Source organism: Marmota flaviventris, chromosome 18, assembly GCF_047511675.1.
Source record: "Marmota flaviventris isolate mMarFla1 chromosome 18, mMarFla1.hap1, whole genome shotgun sequence".
In the NCBI taxonomy this organism is placed as follows: Eukaryota; Metazoa; Chordata; class Mammalia; order Rodentia; family Sciuridae; genus Marmota; species Marmota flaviventris.
In genome coordinates, this window is record NC_092515.1 from 17,389,484 (window position 1) to 17,406,531 (window position 17,048).

Sequence of the window (17,048 nt, forward strand, 5' to 3'; positions counted from 1 at the left end):
TAGCGGTTTCCTTAAGCCTGGAGATGCCTGGAGAGCCCCACCCAGGTCCTTTCGTGGCTGTTCTATGGCCTCCCTCAGATGCCGTTTTTTTCTGGCATGCCCCAGGCCCTTTGGGACTCCCCATCTAAAATGCCCTCTTTTCCCAGTGACTGTCCGTCCCCACCCGACCCACCACAGTCTCTGCCCATCTTCCAGGAATCCCTGCGTGTGACTCCCCATCCCAGCTCGGATGCTCTAATATGCAAAACTACCGTGGAGCAGCCTGAGAAGCTGAGGTGGGAGACTCGCTGGAGCCCAGAGTCCAGACCAGCCTGGCAGCATACAAAAAGCCCTAAATACTTTAGAGCTGTGCTTTCTATAATTTTATTTCCCTCATGGCATATGGCTAAATATCATCTTTTTATTCATTTATTTCCATGCCAATTTTCTCTGCCACCAGACTCTAAACTCTAGAAGGGCAAGGGCCTTGTCATCTTTGTCACTTCTACAGCTTATTGACTACAAGAGTGTTGGACACTTGAAAGGTGTTTGCTCAGCATAATTTAGGCCTACCTTGGTGATATTGTAGGTTCAGTTCCAGACCACTGCAATAAAGCAAATATAGCAATAAAGTGAGTCATAGATTTTTTGGTTTCCCAGTGTGTATAAAACTTCTGTGGGGCTGGGGTTGCGGCTCAGCAGTACAGCACCTGCCTTACCTGTGTGGGTTCCATCCTCAGCACCACATAAAAATAAATAAAATAAAGGCATTGTGTCTGTCTAAAAATCAAAAATAAAAAATTCTGTTACTGTTTTCAATTAGTGTGCAAGAGTATGATGTCTGAACAAAACAATGTATATATCCTAATTTTTGAGGTGCTGGGAATTGAACCCAGGTTCTCACACATGCCAAGCATATGCTGTTAGGATGGATCTATACTCCCAGCCCTGCATATCTTAACTTTAAAATATATTATTATTAAAAAACGCTGCCGGGCACAGTGGCACACACCTGTAGTCCCAACAGTTCCGGAGGCTGAAGCAGGAAGATCGCAAGTTCAAAGCCAGCCTTAGTAACTTAACAAGACCCTGTGTCAAATAAATAAATAAATAAGGCTGAGGATGTGGCTCTGAGGTTAAGTGCTCCTGGGCTCAATTCCTGGTATACAAAAAAAAAAAAAAAATGCTAATTTGTTGGAAAGTAGCACTGTTAGGCTTGCTCCATGCAGGTTCACCACAAACCTTTGATTTGTAAACATGTAGTATCTCCAAAGTACAATAAAGTTAAGAACAAATAAAACAATGTAGGCCTGCACTTGAATGAATAAACAAATGTGGCCTTCAGGTTGCTTCTGATTCCCAGTCTTTTAAGTTAGGGTTAGGGTTAGGTTAGGTTAGGGTTAGGCTGCTTTAGCAGCCTCCGAGTCATATCTTCTCATAGCATCCAGCCTTTTCCTTGTAGGTTTTCTTGTAGTTCCTCATGGGGTACTGGTTCCATATCTCCCCCATTGGCTCTAAGCTCCCCGTGGGGAATGTATTCTGATCTGTTTTGTTCACCATTGTGCTTCAGCACCTAGAACAGTGCCTGGAACAAAGCAGGCTTTCAATGAATGTTTTGGAGAAGAACAGGTAGACAAATGGCTTCTTCCCCAAAGCCCCAGGGGCGGGGGCTTGCTTGCACATCAGTGACTCATAGGCAGACACCTTCACCTGCAGGGCCAGTTGACATGCAGCTGTGATCAAGATTTAAGGGGTGTGAGGGTTTGTGTCAGTTAGGAGTCACCATCCCAGAGAAAGAAGTGGGAGCAAAAAGTCACCGAATGACATAATCTTCTTCCTCAATGTCCACAGGAACTCAGGTTGCCAGAGTGACCTCCATGTGTCAGGAACTGGTGAAGCTCTCTTGCTTGGATGACCTAGGAGAAGTGGAACTCAAAATAAATTGGAGAAAAGATGAGGCAGTTTGAATGAGTGAAGGTCAAAATGCAGTTGGCTAATCAAACAAAGAGGGTCAAACTTTTAACATGCACCATCCAGGAGGGGGAACAACCCAACACAAACAGAACCAAGGCTGAAACGGGACTGATTTTTTTTGTACAACGTCGTAGTAGTAGATTTGAAAATGTAGGTGCAATTGAAATTTTTCTTAGAAAATATAAAGGATCAAAACTGGTGGAAGAGGAGATGGCAAATCCAACTAGGCCAATAACATATATCTTCTCAAAGTCTGAAGAAGATCCAGAAAATTTTTGAGCAGTTCTACCTAAACCTGAGGGAACAAACATTTGTCATTCTGTACTAACTGTTGCAGAGCCTGAGTAGTGCTGGGCAGCCCAGTGGCAGCCCCTGTGTGGAGAGGGTCTGGGTAGGGCACTAGCAGTGCGTGGGACGTTCCCTCACAGAGACTAGACGAGGGTGATAATCCACACCTGAGGTTTTCCGGGGATTTGCCTTTGTCCCTGCAGCATGAAACTAGGAAACAGAAGCTCAGGTTTGTACAGGTGGCTGGGTTAATCGCCTCTGTTGGCAGAGCCTGGAAAAGGGCAGAAACTTCCGAGTCTCTGGCCTGGGATGGCTGGCTCTGGGTGGAGTCAAGGTCCAGGATCTGGGGTGGAACCCTAGGTCCTCTGAGGGGAGTGGGCCTTGTGCCCTGATTTGAACAAAGCTCAAAAACACGTGTGGATTCTCACCACACCTGGGCACCCACACACATACTCTGCCACCCGCACCTGCTCACGCCCTACACATTCCTGTGTGCCTGGCCTTCCCACTAGCAATCCCCCCGCCCCCCCCCCCCCCCCCCGTCAGTGTCATCCTTGGCATCAAAACCCAAATATCTTACGCCCCTGCACCCAACTGTACCCACCCACTGGCTCTCGAGAGCACTCCCCTCAAACTAGCTCCGGGGTAGATAGGCTGCCGCAGACCCACCAGCCTCCGCCTGATCTGGCTTCCAGTGTTCCTCTTCAGCCCTCAGCCCAACTCCCAGCTCTCTCCCTCTCCAACCCGAGTCCATATGTCAACACTCAGGGCTTTGGGTCAGGGCTTCAGAGGCCCCAGGGGAGGAGGGCAGGGAGGAAGAACTCCTGGCCCCCAGCCCACTTTCTGGCTGACAGCTCCTGCTGCCCAAGGTCTTCAGCCCCTCCCCATGGCTGCCTCAACCGGCTTTTCAGGAGACACTGCGTCCTGTCCTAGCTCAGCTCATGGCAATCAGACCCCTGCCCTGGCCTAAGGGCTGGGAGGTGATTGGCCTGGGTTCCATGATGAGAATGTCATCCTGGCTTCAAATGCACAACCCTCCCCAGGGGACCCTATGTTGTCCTGGGGACCCAGGCAGACACCCATCCTTCCAGCCCCCTGTGAGACTCAGGCTCAGGCTTGGATTCTCTTCCCTGGGCTTTTTCAAACCCACCTGTGTGTTCTATCTATAAATATTTACTGAACCCCAGACACTGTCCTAGAAGACAGGGATATAGTGATGCCCAACACAGACGAGGACCCTCTTTTCTGGAAGTTTACAATCTGGTAGGTGAGTCACTTGATAAAAAATAAAGGTGATTTCAGATGGTGCCAAGTCCTTTAGGAACACAAGGGTGATTTTACAGGGTGTAATTGTAACCTCATGTTACTCTCAGGAGTGGGCAGGGATGGTCAGGAAGGTGACATTTGAGCCAAGTACAGAATGAGGAGGAGTTGGCCACCCGAGGCTCTGGGTTCGGAGTTCTACGCAGAGAAAAGATCAAGTGCAAAGAAGAGGGGCCTCAGGACAGTGGTGTGTTTGGGACAAGGCCCTTGTGGCTGCAGAGGAGTAGCTGAGAGTAGGAGCAGGGACAGCTTCAACTGTCCTGGAGTTCTCCCTGACCCCACCGCCCCCAATTGCAAACTCCATCTTTCCAGACTCTCACTAAGCCAGGTGCTTAGATCCCTGAGAGCAGCCACCGTGCTGCAGATCACCCTGGCCCTGGGATGGAGGGTGATTGAAGGTGGGTTTGAGAGAGAGGAGGCCTGGACAGTGGGTGAGAAATGAAGAGGGAGGTGGTTGGCAGGGCAGACACCCTCCTTTGGGGTGGAGAGCCAGAGCCAGGTAAGGAGCAGATATGCCAGGTTCTTCTCCAGGCGTGACTCACCTTGTTTCCTCCTCCTCTTGTTGCTCAATCCCAAATCTCCCTGGGAAATACCTCCTTGACGGGACCAAGTCAGTGCCTTGCAGGGGCAATTGACTCATGAGGGGTGGAGAAGAGGGAGGGAGCAGAGGATAAATAGCAGCCTTGCTTCCCGGGCTCCTCTCTGCATCCCCCCACCTCCCCAACACCATGCGCCTTGCCAGTCTTCTCAGCTCCTGCTGCCTCCTACTGCTCCTGGGGGCCCTGCCCGGATGGGCAGCCAATGATGACCCTATCGAGAAGGTCATTGAAGGGATCAACAGAGGGCTGAGTAATGCAGAGAGAGAGGTGGGCAAGGCCCTGGAAGGCATCAATAATGGAATCACTCAAGCTGGAAGGGAAGTGGAAAAAGTTTTTAATGGACTTAGCAGCATGGGGAGCCAGGCCGGCAAGGAGGTGGACAAGGGGATCAACCACGGCTTGGACAAGGTAGCCCATGGGATCAACAATGGCGCCGGGCAAGCAGGAAAGGAAGCAGAGAAGTTTGCCCATGGGGTCAACAACGCTGCTGGACAGGTTGGGAAGGAGGCAGACAAAATGATCCATCATGGGGTCCATCATGGGGTCAACCAGGCGGGAAGTGAAGCAGGGAGGTTTGGCCAGGGGGCCCACCACGCCATGGGGCAGGCTGGGGATGAGGCTGGGAGGTTTGGCCAGGGAGCCCACCATGCTTTTGGTCAGGCTGGGAAAGAGGCGGAGAAGTTGGGTCAGGGGGCCCACCATGCTTTTGGTCAGGCTGGGAAAGAGGCGGGGAAGTTCGGTCAGGGGGGTCACCATGCTTTTGGTCAGGCTGGGAAAGAGGCGGAGAAGTTCGGTCAGGGGGGTCACCATGCTTTTGGTCAGGCTGGGAAAGAGGCGGAGAAGTTAGGTCAGGGGGGTCACCATGCTTTTGGTCAGGCTGGGAAAGAGGCGGAGAAGTTAGGTCAGGGGGGTCACCATGCTTTTGGTCAGGCTGGGAAAGAGGCGGAGAAGTTCGGTCAGGGGGGTCACCATGCTTTTGGTCAGGCTGGGAAAGAGGCGGAGAAGTTCGGTCAGGGGGGTCACCATGCTTTTGGTCAGGCTGGGAAAGAGGCGGAGAAGTTCGGTCAGGGGGGTCACCATGCTTTTGGTCAGGCTGGGAAAGAGGCGGAGAAGTTCGGTCAGGGGGGTCACCATGCTTTTGGTCAGGCTGGGAAAGAGGCAGAGAAGTTTGGCCAGGGGGCCCACCATGCTTTTGGTCAGGCTGGGAAGGAGGCAGAGAAGTTTGGCCAGGGAGCCCACCATGCTGCTGGTCAGGCTGGGAAGGAGGCAGAGAAGTTCGGTCAGGGGGGTCACCATGCTTTTGGTCAGGCTGGGAAAGAGGCGGAGAAGTTTGGCCAGGGGGCCCACCATGCTTTTGGTCAGGCTGGGAAGGAGGCAGAGAAGTTTGGCCAGGGAGCCCACCATGCTGCTGGTCAGGCTGGGAAGGAGGCAGAGAAGTTCGGTCAGGGGGGTCACCATGCTTTTGGTCAGGCTGGGAAAGAGGCAGAGAAGTTTGGCCAGGGGGCCCACCATGCTTTTGGTCAGGCTGGGAAGGAGGCAGAGAAGTTTGGCCAGGGGGCTCAGAATGCTTTTGGTCAGCCTGGGAGGGAGGCAGAGAAGTTTGGTCAGGGGGCCCACCATGCTTTTGGTCAGCCTTCGAAGGAGGCAGAGAAGTTTGGTCAGGGGGCCCACCATGCTTTTGGTCAGGCTGGGAAGGAGGCAGAGAAGTTTGGTCAAGGGGTCCACCATGCTGCTGGTCAGGCTGGAAAGGAGGTGGAGAAGTTTGGTCAGGGGGCTCACCATGCTTTTGGTCAGGCTGGGAAGGAGGCAGAGAAGTTCAGTCAGGGAATCCGCTACGCTGCTGGTCAGGCTGGAAATGAGGGAGAGAAGTTTGGTCAAGGGCTTCACAATACTGCGGGCCAGGCTGGGAAAGAGGCAGAGAAATTAGGTCAGGGGGCCCACAATGCTTTTGGTCAGCCTGGGAGGGAGGCAGAGAAGTTTGCTCAAGAGGGCAACCATGCTTTTGGTCAGCCTTCGAAGGAGACAGAGGGGGCCCACCATGCTGCTGGTCAGGCTGGGAAGGAGGCAGAGAAAGTGATCCCAGCGTCCCAGCATGGACTTAGCCATGCAGCAGAGGAGGCGCTGCAGTTTGGCCAGGATCCTCATCCTGTTGCAGGGCAGGTTGGGAAAGAGGGAGGCAAAATAACCTATAGTGTCCATCCTGGTGTCAACCAGGCTGGGAAGGAGGTGGAGAAGTTTGGCCAGGGAGTTCACCATGCCGTTGAACAGGCCGGAAAGGAAGCAGACAAAGTGGTCCAAGGGGTCAACAATGGGGTCAACCAGGCCGGGAAGGAGGCAGAGAAATTTGGCCAAGGGGTCAACCATGCTGCTGGTCAGGCCGGAAAGGAAGCGGAGAAACTTGGCCAAGGTGCCCACCATGCTGCTGGCCAGGCCGGGAAGGAAGTGGACAGGTTGCAGAAGGATGTTCATAATGGGGTCAACCAAGCCAGCAAGGAGGCCAACCAGCTGCTGAATGTAGGTGAACAGGGGCGGGGAAACTGGGGAGAAGGGGGTTGTGGGAGGGAGAGGTTAAACCCTGGGATATTTGGGGAGCCCGTATGTAGCCTTTGGTGAAAGATGCCTGGGGCAGCCATATAACTCTGTTCCCCTTCTTCCTCTGCATCTCCCTTACTAAGGAGCTGGTGGTCAGCTGGATTAAGCCATTTTATCTGTAAAGTCCCATCTCAGATAATGTGGAAGGAGCCTAGTCCCACCTGAAGGGAGTTTCTCTCCTAGTTAAGGGGGCCTGCAGTGAGGGTCACGGGGCTTCTCCTGGAAACAGGAAACAGTTATGAAATCAGATCTCTGAAGTGCAAACAGAATGAGTGTTGAGAAAACTCAAGATTGTAACAGGGAGGGTGAGGAACAGCTTTGGAGATGAGCTCTGTTCTGCTTCATCTTCATAACAACACTCTGAGGTAGTCAGGGTGAGGATGCTGACTCTCCGATGCTCAGATAAGGACAGGGAGGCCCAGAGAGGCTAAGGGCATTTGCCAAGGTCATGTGGCAAGTGCACAGCTTTGGCGACTGGCAGGTCAGGGTTCTCCTTCCTCTGCACTGCTGATCAGGGAAGGCCTCTGCCCACATATGTAGAGGAAACACGTTGGAGGCCAGATAAACAGTGACACTGACAACAGAGCAGGTGACAAGGAGGGACCTGGAGGACAGCCTTCTCCGACCTCCACCAACAGTCCTTGGGATCAGCAAGCTGGGAGACCATCTTGAGGATGGACCCAGTCTCAAAGCCCAGAGTCACATCCGCTGTCAGGCAGGAAGCCAGGGGTTGAGAGGAGGGAGAAGGGGGGAGAAACAGGATAGAAAGGGAGGCAGAGAGGGTCTGGAGTCAGGCTGCCCAAGCAGAGCCAGGAGAGGGTGGTCTGTTGGAGGATTCTAGGTGGCCCTTGCTAGGGCGCGGGGTGTGGCTAAAGTACCACTGCTGAGTGACTGGGGATGGGGACAGGGATAGGGATCAGCCCGAGTTAGGGTCGAGGCTGAATTGTGTGTAGACGTGTTGATTTGGGGTCGAGGTCTGTGAAGGTCCTCGTATGTGCACGGGGGCTCTGGTTCTCCTCCCAGTGAAGCCCCTTCTCAGTGGCTGGGAGCCTTTATCTAGCACCAAAGCCAAAGGGAGCCTGGGAAAGACCAGTCGGGAGATGACAGATCTCCTTCCTGGGCTTATTCCCATCTCCATGAAATCCTCATGGCAACATGGACTTTGGGTTTTCTCTCTGGACAGTGAGCGAGGAGGCCAAGGGGTCAGACTGTGCCTCCCCCCAGCCGGAGTCAACCTAGATGGGGGCAGGTCACTAGGGAACAGGAACTTAGGAAACCCTCAAGGGTTGGGGGGTGGTAGTGACCATCTGGGCTTGTCCACAGAGCAGTCATCAAGGAAGCGGGGCTACCGGCCAGCACGGAGGGGGCGCAACCACTACATTAGCATCTGGAGTAAGTCTTCTGGGCACTGCATGCACTTGGTGGGGGGAGCGGGGAGTCCTGGGGTTCCACCTAGGATGGGGTGGAGGCTGGGGACTAACCCTCTCGTCCTTGAATTTCAGGCCTCGGTCAACAAGCCCTTCATCAACTTTCCAGCCCTGTGGAGGGTGAGTGTCTGCAGAGTTTCTACCTCCTGCCTTGCATCTGGAGAGAGAGCCTACACCCCTTTCCCGTTGCCTGCTCGTGGACGGCTTTCCTGTGGGCAGACTCAGCCTCTGCAGAGGCCACCCGACCTGTTCTCCCAGCTCTGGTCTTCCCCTTTGTCGCCTGCTCTCATGCCTGTGCTCAGCTTTTGGGTGCTTTCCATTCTCACAGAAGCTGGCAGAAATAACTTCCAGAACGCTCGCACAGAGGCAGGGGGCGGTGGGGGTACAGCTGCTGAGTCCGGCCTTTATGTGGCCACCTTGCTCCCCTCCATCTCTCCCAGCTGGCTCCCCTCCCACCCCCGCCCCCCCAGTGAGCCCCTCTGCTGCCCTGCTCTTGCTGCTTTGCCTCAATGTGCTGGGTTGTGGGAACTTGGGGCTCTGTTCTCTGGTTGAGAGTGTAAAGGCTCCTGTGGGGTCCTGGTCCTCTCTCTGGGCTAGAAGTCCCAGCTTTTTCTTTGTATTTAGTGCATAAGTTGCCTGAGACTGGGGTGCACAGCTGGGATGCCCCATCTAGGCACCTGGAGCTGGAAGACATACCCTTGTGGATCCCCTGGCTCTGGGGTTGACAGAGGATCCTCTGACATAAATGCACAGGGCTTCTCCATTCCTACAGAGGCGCCCAGCCACTCGGGAGGGCTAGCTCCCTGTCTTCCAAAAATCGAGATAACACCTTCCTTAAGATATTCCCAGAACATAAACAATTCCCAGGCCATAGTAACCAGTCTTCCTCTCCGTGCCCGGGGAGGGTGGGGCAGGGCTCCTGCTCCTCTCAGCTAGAATCCTACACTCACTTCCTCTCTCCTCTTTTCTAGAGCGTCGCAAACATCATGCCCTAAACTGATGCCCTGGCCTTCCTGAGCAGATAAATGTTCCTCTTGTCACACCAGCTGAAATAACCCGGAGGAGCTGGGGGTGGGCATAGATTCTCGGAGTCCCTTAAGGGGGCTGTACTAAGATTTGTGAATAAAAGTGACACAGTGTCCTCTTCTCATCATGGTCCCCTGTGCTCCCTAAAGAGGGATGGGCGGGGATGGGAGGGGGGACTTGTAATTCTTCATCTTGTTCTTTGCTGAAGGAATTGGGGGATCACTGCTCAGGATGGGTTGCACTGGAGATCTCAGGCTTATTGACTTGAAGAGGGCAGTTCACAGGGACACACTACGCTTTGCTAGTGTGCTTGGCACTGGGAGGGCACCCATGCAGGGAAGCCACTGCCTGTGAACAGCGGGGACGGGAGCACCCAAGAGAGAATGGAGGAGCCTAGGTGGAGCCCAAGCGGGTAGCGTACTCACCCAGGGGGGATGTGGCACCCAAGGAATAACAATAATAGCTTGTATTAATTGTGCAATAAAGACGTGCGGGGAGCTTGGCATGAATGACATCACTGAATCCTCCCAAGCACCCAGTTAGGTAAGAGGTACTGCCACTGCCTCCAATTTATAAGGAGGCACGTGGAGGCTTGCACAGGTTGGGAAACACGGCCAAGGTTACATGGTCAGTAAGTGGACCCAGTGAGTAAGGAAAGAGGACAGAGAGGCGCGTGGGAAGGTCTCTCTGGGGAAGGAGAGGGGAGGGATGAGAGGCTCAGGCAGGAGACACATTAATGACCTGAGGGAGGGACTCTACCAGTGACAAAAGGTGTCTGGAGGCAGCTCACTGCCCCCTAGGGGCTACAGTTTCCTGCTGTATAAAAGGGGAGTGAGGCGTCTGCAGGGGAGGACCGCCATGTTGCTTCCAGCTTCCAGATTCCCTCAGTGGTGAGCGGCCCCAAATAAGGCTTTTGCCTTTGGGAAATTGGCCTTCCCGGAGATGCATAGCCTATGAAAACAAACCTGAGACAGAGCATTAAGTAAGTGAGCCAAGAGGGAGGGGAGGGGCCTGCATTTGCACAATAAAGGTGATATTCCTGACACTTGAGATTCACTCTCCTTTTCCTTGTTGGCAAAATAACATTTTATTCCATCTGTTTCTTCTCTGGCCTGCAATATTTTATTTTGAAAATATTTCAAACATACCAAAAAGATGAAAGAATTTTACAGTGGACACCTGCTCTCACCACTTACATTTGGCCGTTAGCTTTTTATCATGTTTGTTTGCGCACACATCTATGCATCTAACTGTGTTATTAATATATTTTTGATGCATTTCAAAGTAAATTGCAGACAGCTGTTGGCTGCACTTTGATAAATAGAATCACTCATTCGTATGAGGCATTTATTGAGTGTCTCCTTTTACGGCACTGTTTCCTATGCACTGGGGAAGTCCTTCCTGGAGGCAGGGATTACATTTTCAAAGACAGTATTGAAGGGTACCATTCATTCTCTTATCAAGTAAAAGCTTCCATTAGCTGGATTTTGATGCACACTTTCTGGCCGGCTCTGTTTAGAGGGGATTCCTGGAAGGACAAAGAGACATGAAACAAACTATGAGCTGATGATGGTCCCTGGAAAGCGAGAGCTCTGGGCTGATTTTGAAGGGTAAAGGAGACACACAGGGTCAAGGGTCTTCTCCTGCCTGGAGGCCTTTACTTCTGTCCCCTCTGTGGGGAATGTTCTCCATGCCTCTCGGTCTCCCAGGTTGGCTCCTCCTCACCCTCAGGTCACTGCTGCCTTGGCCATCCATCCCAAACATCTCCTGCCCTTGTCATTGTCTCTCCAGGTACCCTGATCTTGTCCTTCAAGTCACTTGCGACAATTTGTAATTGGATTACAAACATAACTTGTCTAACATCCACTCCCCACTAGACTAGGAGGTTCAGGAGGTGAGGTCAAGGTCAGCACAAATACCTGGCATTTGAGCAACTGGGCCTGAGCAGACTTGGCAAAGGCCATGGAATAAGGGTGAGCAAGAACTGGGCTGCTTGGCCAAGAAGGGTGGGGATAACAGAAAGGGCCAGTTTCTGCAGATGATGAAGAACAGGGAGAGGAGTTTGGGAGGGACTCTTGTAGCGTCTTTATTGGGTGCTTACTGGGTCTGCGCTAAGCACTTACAGACATGATTCATCCCTTCCCCACAACCACCTCATGGGGCAGGCACCACCATCACCCCTTCCTGGATGATGGGAGATAGGCTCAGGGAAGGGACAGAGTTGCCTGAGGCCACTCAGCCGGTGGTGATGGCAGGGCTCTAATTCAAGAGTGCTTCCCTGCTAGTAAAGTGCTAGTGAGGTGCCTGCTTCCCCATGATCTTCGGCAAGGGAGAGGGGCTATTTCAAAATAAGTCCTCTTTTAAATAAAAAGCATTTCTGCCTTTGGCCTGCTCAGGACATGCACATGTGCATATGTAAATGTCAAAATTAAACAATCACCAATAAAGTATTCTAGCAATACCAACACCCCAACAATCCCAAGAATACGTATTGAGATCTTCTGTCTGCCAAACCCTTTTCTAAAATCTGTTACATGTGCTATTTCAGTTGATCCTCATGTTCGCCCAGTTTGACAGACAAGGGATAAAGACGGATAAAGATCATGACTAATAAATCAAAACTACATTGAGGTTCTATCTCACCCCCGTCATAATAGCTGCTAAAGAGAGATCTGCATACCTGTGTTTATCGTGGCGCTGTTCACAATAGCCAACTCATGGAATCAGCCTAGATGCCCATCAACGAATGAATGGATTAAAAAGACGGAGTGTATATACAATGGAATTTCATTCAGCCATAGAGAAGAATGAAATTTGCAGGAAAATGGATGGAACTAGAGACCATTATATTAAGTGATATAAGCCAGACAGAAAGATAAGTATCACATCTTTTCTCTCCTTTGGGGAATGTAGGGAGGGTGGAGGACGACATGAAAGATGAAGGGTTGATTAGGGAAGAGGAAGGGGACTCAGGAGAGGGGAAAGGCGGGTTAGAGAGAAGTAGGAAGGGTGGGTCAATAATAGCATATTATATACATGTATGGAAAGGTCACAATGAATCCTATTAATTTCTATCATTAATATGTGCTAATAATCATATTAATAGGAAGAAGAAAGATCAGAAAGTAAGAATAAATTCTAGAAAAATAAAACAAAAACAAAAAGATCACGGCTAGTGAGTGATGCAGCTGGATGGGAACATGAGGTTCAGGGCAGGCGCCCAGGAGGCAGCTAAGCTGCAGATGCCAGTGTGAGGCCCCGACCCGCAGAAGGGAGCAAAGGCATCCCCCAGACCCAAGGCCTCATCTGCACACTATACTTGAGTCCAGCCTTCATTCTGTTCCTGACGTCTCCTCCTGGTCTCTTATTCTACAAGTCTGTCACCGCAAAGAACTGCACCTGCGCCAAAAGTCCTTATCTGAAGACAATTTTAGATTACAACCATAGATCTATATGTACATTTTTGGTCAAGTACTTGTGTTTATTGTGCACAAAGTTCATACTACATTTTATAACATCCAAGCTTTCTAGATGTCCTGAGGTGACAGTGTATCATAAAAAATAGAGCCAGTGAATTAGCCAACTTGTAAATTTTACATCTTTTTGTTATACCTGATGGAAAAGATGCACCCTGGACATGGAATTGTGATGCCTTGGGCAGTGAGTATGAGGACTGTCGATTAGGCTGCAGCAGAGGGGCAGAAGGAGCATGTAGGGAAAGGCAGGAGCAAGTGCTCAAGGATTTACATTTTGCTGTGACCACTGGTGTGTGCATCTTCTGTACTGTAGGAGCACTTGCATTCACTGGGAACGTGCTTTTTTGCTAATATTTTGATAGTAGAAATCTCAAAATGAACCCTCTTAGAAACATGTTTGGAGTACTCTGTTGCTTTGTCTCATTGTAAATTGAGGATTAAGGGAACACATTATTTTAGTTGTAATTCTGCCAATATGTCTCTCTAGAGGCTTGTTGCCATTTTGGTTTTCAGTGAAGTTTTTGTCCCCAAGAAAGGCAGGATTACAATTTTTCTAACAGGTTGAGTTGGTATAGTATATTCTTGATTATTAAAGGTCCTCATGTGGCTCTGGGATTTTGACTTGGTGATATTCATGGTGTATGTATTGGATATGGAAAATGACAAACCCCCAAATAGTGTGGCCTGGGGAGAGGGGATGAGGGAGAAGGCAATTGATCCTTTCCTTGATCCTTTCCCAATACATTCTTTCCCAGTGATAAGAGGCCAAAGCATTGATCCTTCCCCAAATAAATCCTTTTCCAGATACTGACCATTGACCCTAGACACCCCCATCTTGCCCAGTAAAACAGACCCCAAGTTCCTGAGTGCCCAAATTGACATGTTCATTAATTAAGTCACCTCTCAGTGTAACCTGTGTAAGCACAGCTCCCCCTGGCCAGGGGCTCATTTTCCACCAGGAAAGTGGGTCCATCAGAGGCGTGACTCTGTTCCTGAATAAGAGCTTTTGATGATCCATGAAGTTCGCATCCGGTCTGATCCTTTTGTGCTAACGGTATGGAAAAGCTCGATACACACTGTGATCTCAGTCACACAAAATGGGACCCTTGTGTGTGCACACAGGACACATCTAACTAAGTTGCTTGTGGATGACTCTGTTCTTTGCTTGTGTTTTTCTGTTTCCTGTAATGCACACATTAACTTTTTAAAAAAACAAAAGATCACAGTGGTCCCCCAAATCCCAGAATCTAGCCCTTTGATGTCTTTTGATCTCAACTCATCCCCCACCCATTCATCCTGTGCTCCAGCCATAGTGGTCCTCAAATAGAGTAAGCAGACTCCAGTCTCAGGGCCTTTGCACTGCTTGGAATACTCTCATTCCTGAATATTCCTGGTTTGTTCTCTACTTCGTTCAGGTCTCAGCTCATTTGTCACATGAAGCAGCCCTTCTCTGACTACCTTATTTAAAATACTCCTCTGTCTTCTCTATTCCCTCCCCACCACTATATTTTTCTTTGCAGTGATCATTACAATCTGATAATCTTATTGTCCAGCTTAACCCACCATGAACTGGAGCTTCTCAAGGAGAATGATGTTGATTTTGTTCTAGCTGTATCCCCAGGGCCTAGAGTACGCACGGCACAGAGTGACTGCTCCATAAATCTTCGTTGAACCAATGAAGTAGTGAATGAGAGAGAAAAGCTGAAACCAGAGGTTTCTTAGACAAACATGAGCGTGTCAGATTGGGGGATGTTACTAGATACAAGAAAAGAGAGGCCTGGAGATGCTGGAGGAAGCTGCTTGGAGGAAGATCTGGGTCATGGTTTGACCTCCTACATCTTCTCACATACGATCTTTTGTGTGGTGTTTAACCACTCTGGATCTCAGATAACCCATTTGTAAAATGGGAATGACATTTATTTGTGGAGGTTATAGTGAGGGTTCAGTGACATCATGAGTGTGAAAACACCTAAAATTCCATTTGGTTCACAACAGAATTGAATAAAAAGCCTTCAGTCTGAGTCGAGCTGGGCGTGGTGGAGCACGCCTGTAATCCCAGCAGCTCTGGAGGCTGAGGCAGGAGGATCGTGAATTCAAAGCCAGCCTCAGCAAAAGTGAGGTGCTAAGTAACTCAGTGAGACCCTGTCTCTAAATTAAAAAAAAAATACAAAATAGGGCTGGGGATGTGGCTCAGTGGTCGAGTGCCCCTGAGTTCAATCCCTGATACCAAAAAACAAACAAACAAACAAACAAACAAACAAACAAACCCAAAACCAACCAACCAACCAAACAAACAAACAAAAATCCCTCAGGTCCAGGATGTCTAAGGGCAGTTTTTTCCAGAAGGAAGAATATGATGGTTTGTGAGAATTTAGGTGGTTTGTGAGTGTGAGTTTGAATAATTCGGAATCACACAGTAAGAAACATATTCTCAATCAGTTTTCAGGTTATGTTAATGAGGAAGACTCAATTTCTGCGCCGGCGTGCCTCTCTACCTGTTGAACTTCCTGCTGTAGTGCAATACCATTGTTTGCATCTCTGTTTTTCTGGAATTTCTATCTGGGGAGAAGTGATTCTGACTTTCCACTTGCATAGCTGATGAAAGCATCCTCTTAAAATATTCTTAAGTGGGAAGGTAAGCTGGCTAAAGAATTCTGGTATCAATATATTACTGATGAAGAATGGAGAAGGAAGGGGACATGGGTACAACACTGTGAAGGTGGGGTCCACCGAGGGAGTCCGGGACAGTCAGTGTCCTCTGCCCTTGATCCTGATCTGTGGTCGAAGGAAGCAGTAAGCCCAGGGGCTGGGGCTTCCAGTACCAATCTTGGGGGCCCAGATTCCTTCCTGCATCTCATAAATTCAACTCCATTCAGAGGACAGCCAGAGGGTTTTGACAAGCAGGGTGGGGGCATGAGACACTGAAATGACAGAAAAGGCTCTGGGGCTGGGGCTCAAGAGTGAGGCAGGTCTGGGCTGGCTCAGGGTGTCCTCTCTGAGTCCAGTGTCTATGTCCTTAAATGGGATAATAATACGACCTATTTGTATGATTCTGAATGTGCTTAGTCTGGTGCTGGGCACATAGAAAGCCTTTGATAAACTGGAGTTGCAATTATTGTTATTTTTGTTATTATCACCATCACCACTATTATCATCATTACAGAGTCAGAGACGGAACAACAGGGAGGTGGGGGCTGAGGACAGGCAGGGAAGGTGTTTACATGCTAAGAAGTGTTGGAAGTTACAAGTCGGGTGCGGGTGTCAGGGTGGAGAAAGAGAGGAAGGGAGAGACTGACAGAGAGACATTGAGAAAGGCAGATGGAAACCGGCCCCTCCTAACCCGGTGATGAATCCCAGTGATACGAGACCGTGCCAAGAGGGAGGACCTGGGGCCCCTGGGAACAGAGAGGCAGCCATACTTGCCAAGCAAGGATGAGGCCTGGGGAGGACTCCCGAGATCCTCATGCAGGCTGGACTGAGGATAAGGGCCACGATGGCTCCTGACCTTGTGCTAACCCTGCTCCCTGACCAGCACTGGCTCCTACGGGAGGATGAGGGGTGGGTGCGGTGAGCTGATGCGGTCCCTCCCCTCCTGGGTGGCCATGAACTCACACAGGCACAGGGGTAAACAGGATGGAAGCCTGGGTCAGCTACTCCCTCCCTTGGTCCTTCCCTCCCACTCTCCCCTGGGGGTGGCTGTCCCGCCCAGCTCCTCATCTCCACACCCAGCTCTCTCAGCTGAAAGCATCGTGGACACCAACTCAAACATCTTGAGGACCACTCTCAGGAGCCCGCCATTCCTTCTCGAACCTCAGACCCTCCAACGCGGCCCCGAGGCTTCCGGTGTCTCTCCATGGGCTGGAAGGGTATAAAGCACCTTTAGGTGGCAGTAGGGGTGGGGGAGATGGGAGCAGTGACGGCCAGCTGACACTGAGAAGGGCCGAGAAAGGGCACCTGCCTCTCCTCCTAGGCCTGCACGAGTCTAGGCCAGGGCCCTCCCAGGGGGCTTCCCCTCCTTGCTGTCCTGCTGGGGTCCTGCCTTGATTCCTGTCTCCCAAGTGCCCCCCACCTACCTCCAACGCCTCCAGGAGATACCAACACCTATCTCCTTAGATGCCCCTGTCCCCACCCTGTGCCCCAAATTCCTGGGTTGGGCAACTGGAACACTCTTGTATCCGTCCCATTCCAGTTCTCCCTCCCTGTGCCCGGGCTCCCTCTCTGTTTCGACAGACTCTCAGACTCACAATTACGGCTCATTAGCCTATCGGTGGCTGGCCCCTGAGTCACCGGGGGAGGAACCCTGGCTGCCCAGCCCTGTCACCTTCTCCCAACCTACAGTATAAGGAGTAGTGACAGGGAGGAGG

At 50.8% G+C, this 17,048-nt stretch overlaps 1 protein-coding gene across 1 annotated transcript; it reads left to right on the forward strand.

Moving 5' to 3' along the window:
* Window positions 1-4,292: 4,292 nt before the first annotated feature.
* On the forward strand, window positions 4,293-9,177 carry Sbsn (suprabasin). Its single transcript, XM_071604136.1, has 6 exons — window positions 4,293-4,902; window positions 5,065-5,699; window positions 6,282-6,677; window positions 8,079-8,147; window positions 8,258-8,302; window positions 9,154-9,177. Exons 1-6 carry the CDS (start codon window positions 4,293-4,295, stop codon window positions 9,175-9,177), a joined length of 1,779 nt encoding a protein of 592 aa, XP_071460237.1.
* Window positions 9,178-17,048: the final 7,871 nt, after the last annotated feature.